Source organism: Candoia aspera, chromosome 7, assembly GCF_035149785.1.
Source record: "Candoia aspera isolate rCanAsp1 chromosome 7, rCanAsp1.hap2, whole genome shotgun sequence".
NCBI classification, from domain to species: Eukaryota; Metazoa; Chordata; class Lepidosauria; order Squamata; family Boidae; genus Candoia; species Candoia aspera.
Window position 1 is genome coordinate 47765467 of NC_086159.1, and position 13971 is coordinate 47779437.

The window sequence follows — 13971 nt, forward strand, 5'->3', positions numbered from 1 at the left end:
AAAAGAAAAGATTTAGCCCTTCAGATAGCTCAGAAATGTAAGTTGTTAATGGGAGACATTAGCAATGAGAGAAGAGATATTTCTCCTTTATCCAGCTCCTTTTTATTTGTCTGGGCATTAAGAGAATTTTTATTACTTTGGAAGTTTCCTTAATAAATTTTGTAAGAGTTGAATCCACTCTGGAAATAATACTGTAATCCTATTATTGATTATCATGTTTACTGCTTTATTTTTTTTGCTATTATAATTATTCGTTTGTTATGGACATTATCCTACAAAACCAGTATAAAATGAAAAATTAAATGTGCTACTAGCAGTACAAAAATAAAGGAAGCTGAACCACACAGAAGAGGAAATCAAGCTGGGACACTGTGATCAACCTGAGACAACAGTGAGAAATCACAATTTCCTTACTGATTACTGTAATATATGGAACACTCAGCACATAAGCAGATATGCTTTCTTCTTTTATTATGTTATGAATGTAAAGAATTTAGTTAGCAAATTAATAAGCTTTTAAATACCTTTACAATCTGAATACCCATGGAATCATCATCAGGATTACTTCGGTCATTGAAAGTGAAACGCATGGTTTTATCCCAGTCAATTGCTATACTCTTTAAATAGTGATCTGCCAAGGTGAGCCAAACCTTCAAAGATATACCAAAAACAATCTAAGCTCTACTTTAAATGGGTTGCATTTTACATCTGTGCAAAAATATTCTGCATATTTAATATGTTGTCCTCAATTGTATATAGCATAGAAACAAAAACTTGTTCACTTGCTTATGCTAGAATTAAGGAGGCAAAATGCACTGTGTGCCATCAGCACATGACCAGGAATCCTGAAAAACAGCTCACTTACATGTAACATATGGTACCATATTCATAGTAGACAAGTCTCTTTCCCAAACAGATTTCTGTGTAGCATTTTCAGTAACGTTAACAAATAGTATAGTTCGAAAGTTTGAAATTCAGCTGTCAGCTTATGCCATTCGAGCATGTGTCTTCTTTTTTACTGCAATTTAATCATCGCTACTATTTAAATCTAAATCCATTTTTCATAGGTAGACAGAATTCAGGGGGAGATAAGACAAATATAACATGGAAGACAAAAAAGAAAAAGGAAACCTACCCACCCATAAACAAAAAAGATATTTATCAGTCTTCCTATATTAGGCAGGCATTCAGAATTCCACAGACCGCTATCAGAAACTTGTATTGTGAAGAAATATTCATGCATTTCAGGGACTCTTCGGAATCTGGATAGTCTGATTAACTAACCACCTGATAATGATCTGTGACTTTCCCCCATAGGAATAACATTTGTACCAGCAAAGCCTAAGTATGTGAATGGCCACAATGTCCTACACAGAAAAATGCTACCTGTAACTTTTTAAGTGGTATTGTTTTCTATATCTACTTCTTTACTCTGTTTATTTTTACACGATACAGTTTAGAATTATAGAAGATATACATAACAAAAAACTATGTGCTAAATTAAAGTAAGCTTTAATTATGCTTTTCAAAGAGGAAACAGCTAGCTTCATAGCTAGGAAATATCTGTTCATAGGGAAATTTATAAGTTTATGAAATATATTAGCAGGTGATTATTTTAGTACTTGTACATTTCCAAGTAGAGATAATACAATAGTAATGTGTCTGCTGAACTTCTTAATTATCTTTCTATTGCTTCAACATAAGGAAAACCCCTTTTCTAGTCTTTTCGTTATTCATAATTCCACTACTTTTCCAAGAAGGATTTTGCTTAATTAGAAACTTCTACTGGTGCCTAGCATGTAGCATTAAATACATGTAAGTTTTCACTGCTGGGGTAAACAGCAGCTGTTTATCTCCAGTCCAGAGCTTCACATAATGCTGATCACTATGCATTTTATGAAGGATGGAGTTTTACTTACCTTTCTTCTCCACTCTTTTGGAATTCCTGTTGACAGCCTAGCCACTGCTTTGAGAGCATCATGCCACTAAAAGCAACCACCCAGACAGTGTTATATTATTCCAAGTTGGAAACACAATTCTACATACAATATTTTAATATTAGAGATGGAATATTTATCATAAACTATTTGGCCACAAAATACTTAAATACATTTGCAAAACAGAGAAGAAGAAAATGCTGTGTAATTATTCATTTATATAGGAATTGCAAAAATATACAATTGACTTTAATACTTTGAGCCTCTTTGCTGTTGAAAGAATTAATTCCCACTGAAAAAGAAAAAAAAAATCAAAATAAAAGTGGAACAAATGCAGTAGCAGCTAAGCTCTTTTGGATAATAAAATACATCCAGCTTTAATTAATTAATGCTGTTTTTAAATTATTTTTTTTCTACATACTTGGACAATTATTTAAACTTATTATTTAATAAATGCTTTTACTTTAACTATTAAGAAGCTTTGTTGTAGGACAACTTTTTCCAATGAATAAAAATCAGTTACCTGTTGAAAACCATTCTGACCTAATGATGGCTCAAGTGTAAACTTCAACTTTGTGTCCACCCCTATGCAATAAAAATAGAAAACTAATTACCAGTATACTCATTTGTGGATTGAAACTGCATTTATGGATTGGATAGCATAATATAAACCCAATATGCAAAATTAATGCAGAGATAACATACCCTAAAATATCAATATTAGTGTACAAAAATAATGTAACTTTTCAAAGTGAATTATTATTATTATTATTATGCTACTCTACTTCGAGCAAGTAATATTCTGAACTAGAAACAAATCTGGAGAATAAGTTTTAAAATGTTTAAAATAGGGATACGATGTTCTCTTCCTGTGTACACACAATACTTACACATGCAGTAAAATATGAAAGAGTCAACAGAGTTTTCCCCCTATTTCATAAACAGATCTCAATCAACAAAAGAAAGTCAGGAAACAGCTATTACATTCCTGAAAGCTCATGTCACTTGACTAAGCAGAGAGGAGATCTGATGTGTATATAGGAAGGATATTTTGACTTTTTCAACCAATTGGAACCTAGTTATTTAAGAATAACAAAACCCAACATCATCACATTTTAATCTTTTGATAGGAACAAAAGTTGCATATATTTGTGCCATGGTTCCCTACAGCTGTATTTTGAGCAACATCCAATGTTTAAGCAAATAGACTTCTATGAGTCCCGCTCCTTTATATCCCAAATGGTAGATTTTGAAAGGTACAAATACTGAGAAATGGGGGATTCATTTTGATGACCGATGTCATTCTGACAAGTTATTATCATTTTTTGTGCCTTTGAGTCAGTATTGACTATTGATGACTAACTGGACAACTCCCTGCAGTTCTTTTGGCAAGATTTTTCAGAAATGGTTTGCCCTTGCTAGGGCTGAGAGAGAGTGACTGGCCCAAGGTACCCAGCTGGCTTCGTGCCTCAGGTGGGACTCATAATATTTCTTCAGTCAATGACCAGCAAAATTTAAAAGGACAAAACAGAGTGAAACAAAGAGATACAATAATATACTATGAACTTTAATAAAATAGATCACATAATAATACTGTCCTAACAGTCAGGAATCACGCTGAGATGAGGAGCAGGTCTCTAGTGTTTATTACTGCTACATAAGACAGAATCCTAACAAACTGAAGAAGCGTGGGAAAACCCAGACAGATAAACCCCAAAAGTTAAGGCGGGTCTGATCTGTGTCTCTTTGAATGGCTGCTTAATTCCTCAGTACTACGCATGCATTTTCCCCCCTGGATAGAGGCCCCCTCCTGCTCGCCATCAGTACTCATGACAAATACAGCATTCACTCCTCTATTATCATATTGATACATTTGTTACCCAGGTAGCGTGAATCTAAAACTTTAATAAGTATAAAATAAAAAAATAAAAAATATACAGTATATCTCCTAACAATCTATTAATTACGATATTTCAATTTAAAAGCAGTATTTAAAACAAGGGTAATTAATTCTTTAGCCAGTTTTGTCTTACTTTCATTGCAGCAACATAAAATTTGGCTACTGCACACATAATGTATTGTTTTAGAACCTGAAGAAGATGGTTCATGTAAAAATTATCTTGATTCCCAGGGAATTATCTATTAGGGGCAAAATGTAGATTTACCTAATGTCCCTATAAAATTTACGATGTAATAATACAATATTATACTATATCTCTTTGCTTTTGTCTGGTGATCGTCCAGATTTTTGCAGCCCTTGAGCCTTCTTCTGCATCCCGTTGTTTTCCATAGCTGAAATATCTGAAACCATTTCAAACTTTATTAAAAGGCATACCCTTTTAATAGCATCTGTTAATTGGAAAAGGTGCTACTAGACTCCTGATTTTTTTGTCATCATAGGCTCTTCTCTTACAATGTTTCAGGCTTTGTTTCTGCCAAAACATAGCAGTCCAAAGCTAACTGACAGAACTTCTGGAATGTAATGTGTTTTGTTTCATGTTTTCTATTTTTGTACATATCCCTATTTCAAATTACACCCACATATAGAAATATTAAGTTTTTACAGAACAGTAGTCAATTATACCACTGTATATAAATTAATACAAATAGCTGCAAAGGTATAGATATGAATAGTCTATCAGGTCACTAGGAGTTAAACTTGACTTGAAGGAGATTGCCTTTATCATAGCACATTTGATACTGCATATTAACTAAGGAAGAGCTCTCCGTTATAGAATGTCGCTGTCCAAGCCAGTGGTGCTGAAATGTCATCTGACACTCCATATAAAATTATTAGATTTTTATCCCACCTTAAAAAAAAAATTAGTCAATTCAATATAGCGAACAACCCTGTGAAGTGGGTTGGGTTAGAGTGCCTGTACCAAAGTCACCCAGCCAGCTTTCATGCCTGAGAGGCCTAGAACTGCCTCCTAGTTTCTAGGCCAGCACCTTAATATAACTGTCTTATAATAAGAGTTAACAACAATTAGTCACAATATAACCTGCCCATTTAAACTGTACTTCATAATAAATGTATTAAATTTAAGATGTTTTGATTACCACTCAAACCAATTTTTGGGCATTTGTGTTCACAGTATCAGATGTCCCCATCTTCATAATTTCCATCAGAGAGATTTAGAAAATTTATGGTTAGAGTTCAACTGTTATTAGTATGTTTATTTGAAAGATTTGCAGCATATCAAAGTAGTTAATAGTGTCTGTGATTCTTGCTATAATTTTACATCCTTAATGTCTTAATTTTTTCAAAATATTTTAACAATTGCTACATGCAATAAAATCTGATCAGGAATGTTGTAAGCAGTTATTTTGCCAAGATATTCAGATTAGATTAGATTAGTCTAGATTAAAGATAGGTAACAATCTAATTGGTTACAAGTTTTGCCACTATGGAGCTATGTACTATTACAAGATCACTGTTAGCAAATGAAAAGATATACAAATAAATTCATAGATCAATGATATCCTTTTAATTACCAACTTGATTTGTAAATAGACTATGTATTCAACTAGATCCAAGAAAACAAACTAACTCAAACCTATCAATCCTTCAATAAAGTATAATAAAAGAAAGCTGAATATGAAAACAGTATCTCTAGAGTAGTACACTACAATGAGGCTATTACTCAGGTTGCTTGTATTTGGTGCATGAGTTTGCATCTTATTTATTTTTATTTATCAAATTTATCACCACCCATTTCCCCCACAAGGAGGGACTCTGGACAGTTCACAATAAAATTTTGTTTTCCATGCTTTCTACTTTCCACAAATATTTTCAGCAAGACAATGGGTTTGTTTTCTGATGATTTAATGTATGAACATTTTTTCCAACAGCTATGTGCCAAAGGTTCTTGAATGACCTTGTATATCTAAGCTACTTTCCAAATGTGCATTTATTCTTATTATAAAAATCTGTTTCCTAAAATATTGTACGGCCATAAGTCTTTCCTGTGTTTAAATTGCAAATTAGGCTCTATTTACACTGATGCTTTATTTTGTTTTATTTATGGTTATGCACATAAAACACAAATACAAAACTTAAAAGTATACAACAAGCCAGGCCTAATAATGAAAAGAAGGTACCAACTGACTTCCACAAGCTACAGCTATTGTAAGAACTTGGCAACTTTTTTTTGTGATTGCCCATGTTTGATCTTGTGGAAGGAAGTCTGTAACCTCTTGGTCAGAAATCTGTTGTCAGAAAAGTTAATAGTCTTTCTGAGTACCAGAAGCCAAGAGTGATGCAGGTTTTTAACAGTGCATGAGTTACTAACTCAACCTCCGTGTCTGAACACACAAAAGTGCACTTATAATATGGGATACTAGTATATCTACCTATTGTCATCATAGTGGATAGTCCACCAATTTGAGCCAAGATGAAAAACCTCCTACAAGGAATAGGTAAGTTGTTATAACCAAGTATTTAGGTACTGTCTGGGGTGTGAAACTGCAATTGCACCATTATGGAAGTGAGTAACATTAGCCAATCTAAAGCTCAAATCCTATGGTCAAGGCCTTACTGATGCTTGTCAAGTGGCTGCTAGACAGAAGACCTCTCCAAGTACTTGTTTTTTGAAAGCCTCCATGAAGAGTCTTGCCTAGAACCTTCATTTTTATTCATTTATTTTCTGCATTAAAGATTTTCTTTATCCATAACAACTGCCAATTAAAGGGAGAATCTGAACTCTCAAAAGTTGTATTCTTTTATATTTTATGCTGCTAGTGTTTTTTTATTCTCCTTTGCTGGAAGGAAATTTTAATGTCCCATACTAGGCAATATTGTATGTTGCGTTTTAATACTGAATGTTATCCTCGGAGTGACTCAGAGAATACATATTGATAGCCCCGCCGCCATTTCTGGAAATCGGTCGCCGCTCCCTGTCCGAGGCGCAATAAACTGCCCTTTCCGCTGCTTAAGGCTGCAGCGACCATCAAGACGCTGCTGCTCCTCCACCACCATCAGCGCTTCCCTGGCCAAGCACGCGCAGCGTTCCGAAGCAATTCACCCCACTTCGGCCTGGCCGATCACCGGGGAGCTGCTGAAAGTGCAGCGAGGGTGACTCCGGGCTTTTCCCTTCCTCCGTCCGCAATAGTCCCCTCCGCCCTGGGATGAGCATAGGCAATTACATCTTGACGCGGTTAAACCTTGGAGAGAGCCAAACATGCCCCCGGCGGCCAAGGAAGCGCCCCTTCTCCGACAAAGACAGGAAAACGGGAGAGCGCGGCCCAGACGGCCTGCGGCAGCCCTTACCCGGCTCCAAGGTGCACAGAAGGCGAGGCGCAGTTCGGGATATGCAGCTCCTCTTCTTCAAGACGTTGCTCAGGATGGTGCTCACGCCACCGCCGCCGGTGCTTTGCCGCTTTAAACACCTTCCCCCTCGCCTCAGGGAGCTCGTCAGTCTGTCTTGCCTCATGGGGGACCACAAGCAGGAGCCAAGCGCACCGTCACTTGTTTTCCGGGGCCAGCGGTCGCGCCAGCTTCCCTCAGGTGCAGCCGGCACCCGCGACTAGTGACGTAATCCGGGCCTTCGGCGTTTCTAATTCAGCAAGGCTCGAGCTCGGGGATGAGAAGCGATGGCGGCGGGGGGAGCCGGCGGCTGAGGGCGGAGAGAATTAAAGCAGCGAGAGCGCGGCTTTGGGGAGGCGGCGGGCTGCCTCTTAGCTGGAGGGACCTCTGCAGTGCAGAGGAGAGGAAAGCGAGTCGGGGCGCGGCGCAACCCGGCAAAGAGGGAGAAAAAGGGCCGCTCCCGCCCACCATCACAGCATCACTGACAGAAAAGCCAGGCAGCGCTTCCTTCGCCGCCGCCACCTGTCAGCAAGCGGAGCTTGAGTTAAAAATAAACTGGCTCGACGTAAATGTCAACAGCAACGCTACAATTTCAAGACCTGGCACCAACAGCAGAAAACGCAACTGCCGTCTGGAGGAGCTCTCCCGGCTTGCTGTCCATTAACAATAAAAATACATTTGCAGAAAACTACCACCATTACAATCGGAAATCCGCCTCTACTGCCATAACCATCATTCGCGCATTCTTTTATGTGCGGGAGGTAACACCCTTTAATACAGACGGGGTGGGGGAGGGAACGGGCTTGGATTTCAGACTAATATTTTAGTAGGCGGCAATATCAATATTTAGAGAGAGGCTGAAATACGTTATTTAGTTATAAGCCAAATCTGCAGAAAAGTAAAACAAAAAACCCTCTCCATGCATCCTTTTTCTTTAAGGGTTTAGGAGAAAATGGTGATTTATATTTCATCAAAAATCTATCTGCATTATTATATTATTTATGCAACATATCACGTGCTTTGCATATCAACTTGATATGTTTATATGTAAGAAGAATTACATATTGAAGAAGTAAGAATTACATATAGAGGTAGTTTATTTACTACCCCCAAAAAAGTTTTCCAAGTTTTCATACTTGGAAGTAACTAAAGATAAACTAGGGGACCTCCATAACTATTTTATCCTGTCTATTGCTGGTATGATCCCTATTATGTCAAGTTGCAAATTGCAACCTATTTGCGTATTTCAAACTATCAGTGAAGCCTAGAAAACTTACAAATCATCAATTCCTGCATCTGATGTATAAAAATTCAACCTTAAATCCTTTGGTATGATACCAATCATCCACAAGGACTGCATCATAAAAAGTATGTTACAGTTCCACCTTTGTGAAGCAATTGAACTGTAATTGCCTGTGTTTGTGTATAAAACCCAATATACTAAATACAAGTTATGGAAATTTTAAAAAGAACTATGTTGCTTCCAATTGTGATTACTTCCAGATACAAGTCAGCTCTGGTACTTGCACAAATTGGCAGTTAAACTCACAACTCCAAGACGCTTTTCTCTTCATTCATAGTCTAAACCCAATTCATATATTAACATGGACACTATTCAAAATGTTCCTTAAAAACACTATAAATGTTCAAAACATTTGAGGTTGCAAGCAGAGTTGTACAGGAAGCTGCTCAATGTATGCTGAAAATTGCCATCGATGCAATAATAAAACACTGTTTTGTTAAGAATACAATGGCAACAGTTACATGTAAATCAGATTTAGAAGTTACCTTGATGAAAGGAAACAGCTTGGACATTTTGGGTAAAATTGTACTTCTGAACATATATGTCCATCAACAGTTGGTGTAGTGTTTGTTTAGCTAAAGACACCACAATTTGGGAGGGGAGGGAGTGTGGAACCTTTTCAATAAAGGAAATTTGTTTGACCAATTCTTAAAACAACAGTCATGTGTGAGTAGGCTGCCACAGAAATTGAAATTATAAACAAATAAATGTCTACTGAGCGTGCCAATTACTCCCAGATGTAATTTGTGTTTTCCCATTTACTTTTTTTCCTAGCTACTTCTTCCACTGTCTTCTCTGTCACAGGGGAAAAAAAAAATTCTTTGGAATAACAGAGTAAGGAGCCATCAGTCTGAAGGCACCCCTCCCAGGAAAGAAAAGAAACTGTATGTAAGATAGAACATCACTGCCCTTCTTTGCATATAACTTTAACACATTTGCAATGTGTATCATGTCCTAATGATGATCCCATGTTTTTTTTTCAGATAATTATACTCAGCAGTTGATTACTAACTGCATTTTAAAATCTTGCTGACCAACTGAATCAGTCCCAACAGCTCTGTCAAATGCAAAGATATATAACAGCCAGGTCTAACAAAAGAAAGTGCTGCAGAATGTCTACAAAAGATAAACCTTCTAGGTAAACTCAGATTATTTTTCAATGTATCAATAGCAATAGCTCAAGAATTCACCACATCTTTATCCTTGAATTGCTCTGTACTACCAGACTTAGTCTTAAGTATTAAGAACTTCACATTTGTAAACTATTTACAAAATAGGAAACAAGATGACCCCAAGAAACCTTAAGGTGAATTCAACACCATGACAAAGAGGCATGATCCAGTGACAAAGTTTGCAAATTACATCATTAGTGTATTAAGGTAGAACTGAGCAAAACCAGTCAGTTTAAGACCATACTGAATCAATGGACAAAAGATCTGCAATATTGTAAGCCCTGTTTCTGTGTTAGTATTGACATTCTTAAATAAGATGCATTGGTACAAAGTATGTCTACCTCCCAAATATCCTAAATTTTGCAATAGAACAGAATGGGTAAAACAAGGGAAATACAAATTAACTCAAATGCACTTAACTGCATTCAATAAAATCAAAATCTTAAACTGACATCCACCGTTAAGCCAACATCAGTACCAACTCTGAGAGAAAACCATTTTGCAATCAAGATGGCATCACCAAAGTTTACTCCAATTCTTTAACAACCAAGTTGTATACCCCATATAGAACTTTCACACATGACACAAGCTCCTTTGGCAGACCTTAAGAACACAGCAGAGACAAAGGAGGAAAGTACAATACTATGTAATAATATGACTGATTTCCACTCCATAATGCAACAAGTTTCATGTCAAAGCAAATATAACACATATATACACTCAAATATGTCTCTTACTGTTAGCAGAGGAGTAGTTATCAATGCTAATTCTAAAGTATAGGACAATGAGGACTTGTAGGATTGTATTATATAGAGAGCAGCTATACAGGTGTCAAATAGCCATGTTGTTAACTATTGCTGGCTTCAGTAGATGGCTCCTCCAAACTGATCTTGTCTAGGCTCATAACCTAAGAGGATCAGGCCTGGATTTTACTTAGAAAGGAGATCCCCCAAGAATCTCAGGGCTGTAAGAAATGGCACAAAGCAATCACAAACCACTGCTGTTGCTAAAAAAATCTGCATGGATAGGTCTATGAAGACACGGTAATTTCAACTGTACTAGGATACATTTTTTTACTGTGGGTCTGCTAAATTAGATCAGCATTTCGCAAAACTCAGGAAGCTCTATAAGTTGCAGTTTAAAGTTGCAGCATATATCAGTATATGCTGATGCTAACAGCTTTCCTTGTGCTCTATATCTTCACAGTAAAGACACTGCTTTTGTTTCACTAAGAAGTCTGCAATTTTCTGAAATAAGCATTCAGTGTATTATTCACAGAAGTCATGATTGATGATTATTACCGTCAAAGTGATGTTGTCTCTTAATCACCATATAGTCTCCAAGACAATCTGTCCCCAACCTACTCCTTTCAAGTCTTCAGATCAGTGCTATAATTGAGTCCATCTACCTTGCTGCTGGTCAGTTTCTTCTTCTCTTTCTTTCTACCTTTCCCAGCATTATAGCCTTCTCAAGAGAATTTCATATTTGCATAATCTCTCCAAAGTATGAAATTTGAGCCTGGTCCTTTGTATCTCTCATGAGAAATCTGATTTGTTCAATGATCCATTGTTTGTTTTCTTGTCTGTCCACGATAATCTCAGGAGTCTTCTCCAGCACCAACATCCAAAAGTGTTAATAGTCTTTTTATCCCACTTCTTCAAAGTCCAACTTTTGTTCTCATGATTATCTTTTAGGTATAGACACATCCCAGTATCTGAATATATTTTCCAAAACCTTCATTGCTACTTTTCCAAATGCTAGTCTGTGGTATAATCCTTAACTGCTGGTTCTTTTACTACTGATAGTCAATCCTAAAAGGCAAAAGCTATCTACCGCTTCAATATCTTAATTGTTAATTCTAAGGCTGTTTGTTGTACCTCTTTAGTTTCGTCTTCTTTATATTTAACCATAGTTCCATTTTCTCACTGTGCTCCTTGACTGTCATTACTACAGCTTGCATAGCCTTCGCATTTTCAGCTATCAGAGAAATGTAATCAGCATAGTGTATGAGTTTCTTCTTCTAGTTTTAAAATCATGCTCACCTACTTCCAATACAGCTTCCTTCAATATATACTTAGCATATAGGTTGAATAAATAAAGAGACAGTTCATATGTTTGTCTCACTCCTTTGCCAACCTGGAATCAGTCTGTTTTGCCATGTTCCATCCAGACTGTGGCTTCCTGACCGGTATATAGGTTTCACACAAGGATAATGAGATGTTCTGGGATTCCCATTTTTCTAAGTATATTCCACAATTTCACACAACTGATACAATCGAAGTCCTTTTCACAATCAATAAAGTACATATTTACTTCCTTATACTATTCTTTGGCTTTATCAATTATTCACCATGCATCAGCAATAATGTCTTCTAGTTTATTATTGTTTATTTCAGCACGTTCCTCATGCTTCAGAGACAATGATATTGCATTTACATTAAATAATTTACATACAGCACAAAGAAGGATGTGTCCTTGTATAATGTGCTGTCTGCCAGCTTTTTATTTGCTGCTAACTTGGAAATATATTTGTATTTTCCCAAGCACCTCACTGGTATACAATTGTCCTTGTACAGCAGCTATGTTCAGCTATGGACACCCACATTTATTCCTGAAACTTTATTTCCCACCCTTGTAAGTACAGTATGCCAGTTGTTTTCTTAGTATGAGATAGGTAAAGGTAAAGGTTTCCCTTGACATTAAGTCCAGTCATGTCCGACTCTAGGGGGCGGTGCTCATCTCCATTTCAAAGCCGAAGAGCCAGCATTTGTCCGTAGACACTTCCGTGGTCATGTGGCCGGCATGACTACACGAAATGCCATTACCTGCCTGCCAAAGCGGTACCTATTAATCTACTCACATTTGCATGTTTTCAAACTGCTAGGTTGGCAGGAGCTGGGACTAGCAACGGGAGCTCACCCTGTCATGCGGATTCGAACCACCGACCTTCCGATCGGCAAGCTCAGCAGCTCAGCGGTTTAACCCGCAGTGCCATCGCGTCCCTAGCATGAGATAAGTTGTATGTAAATAGATTTGAGATGAGAACAAGACTGCTGCAATAGCCTGAATGGATTTCTGGAGCTCCCACTTGAGGAAAAAGATGAAGGATAAAAGTTGTAAGTATTACCAGCATTCTTTGCTTCTCAGCTTTTCAACTCCACTGTTATGCTAACAATATTGTTCAATAGGAAATGCTTTTGTTGTTGTTTATTCGTTTAGTCGCTTCCGACTCTTCGTGACTTCATGGACCAGCCCACGCCAGAGCTTCCTGTCGGTTGTCAACACCCCCAGCTCCCCCAGGGACGAGTCCGTCACCTCTAGAATATCATCCATCCATCTTGCCCTTGGTCGGCCCCTCTTCCTTTTGCCTTCCACTCTCCCTAGCATCAGCATCTTCTCCAGGGTGTCCTGTCTTCTCATTATGTGGCCAAAGTATTTCAGTTTTGCCTTTAATATCATTCCCTCAAGTGAGCAGTCTGGCTTTATTTCCTGGAGGATGGACTGGTTGGATCTTCTTGCAGTCCAAGGCACTCTCAGAATTTTCCTCCAACACCACAGTTCAAAAGCATCGATCTTCCTTCGCTCAGCCTTCCTTATGGTCCAGCTCTCGCAGCCATATGTTACTACAGGGAACACCATTGCTTTAACTATGCGGGCCTTTGTTGTCAGTGTGATGTCTCTGCTCTTAACTATTTTATCGAGATTTGTCATTGCTCTTCTTCCAAGGATTAAGCGTCTTCTGATTTCCTGACTGCAGTCAGCATCTGCAGTAATCTTTGCACCTAGGAATACAAAGTCTTTCACTGCTTCTACATTTTCTCCCTCTATTTGCCAGTTATCAATCAAGCTGGTTGCCATAATCTTGGTTTTTTTGAGGTTTAGCTGCAAACCAGCTTTTGCACTTTCTTCTTTCACCTTCATCATAAGGCTCCTCAGTTCCTCTTCACTTTCAGCCATCAAGGTGGTATCATCTGCATATCTGAGATTGTTAATGTTTCTTCCAGAGATTTTAACTCCAGCCTTGGATTCCTCAAGGCCAGCTTGTCGCATGATGTGTTCTGCATACAAGTTGAATAGGTAGGGTGAGAGTATACAGCCCTGCCGTACTCCTTTCCCAATCTTAAACCAGTCTGTTGTTCCGTGGTCTGTTCTTACTGTTGCTACTTGGTCGTTATACAGATTCTTCAGGAGGCATACAAGATGACTTGGTATCCCCATACCACTAAGAACTTGCCACAATTTGTTATGGTCCAC

At 37.7% G+C, this 13971-nt stretch overlaps 1 protein-coding gene across 5 annotated transcripts in view; it reads right to left on the minus strand.

The window, feature by feature from the left end:
• The window catches only part of TBC1D30 (TBC1 domain family member 30), a 43472-nt gene that overhangs the window by 19184 nt on the left and 10317 nt on the right, over window positions 1–13971 (minus strand). For 3 of the 5 annotated variants that reach the window (XM_063309242.1, XM_063309243.1, XM_063309246.1), the window contains exons 3-5: window positions 2461–2522; window positions 1920–1985; window positions 525–650 (exon numbers count right to left, since the gene is read on the minus strand). In XM_063309242.1, coding sequence (XP_063165312.1) covers window positions 525–650; window positions 1920–1985; window positions 2461–2522 — 254 coding nt within the window. Of the gene's footprint in view, window positions 1–524; window positions 651–1919; window positions 1986–2460; window positions 2523–7206; window positions 7414–13971 lie in introns of those variants that run through there. The other 2 variants (XM_063309245.1, XM_063309244.1) reach the window with 1 other exon arrangement.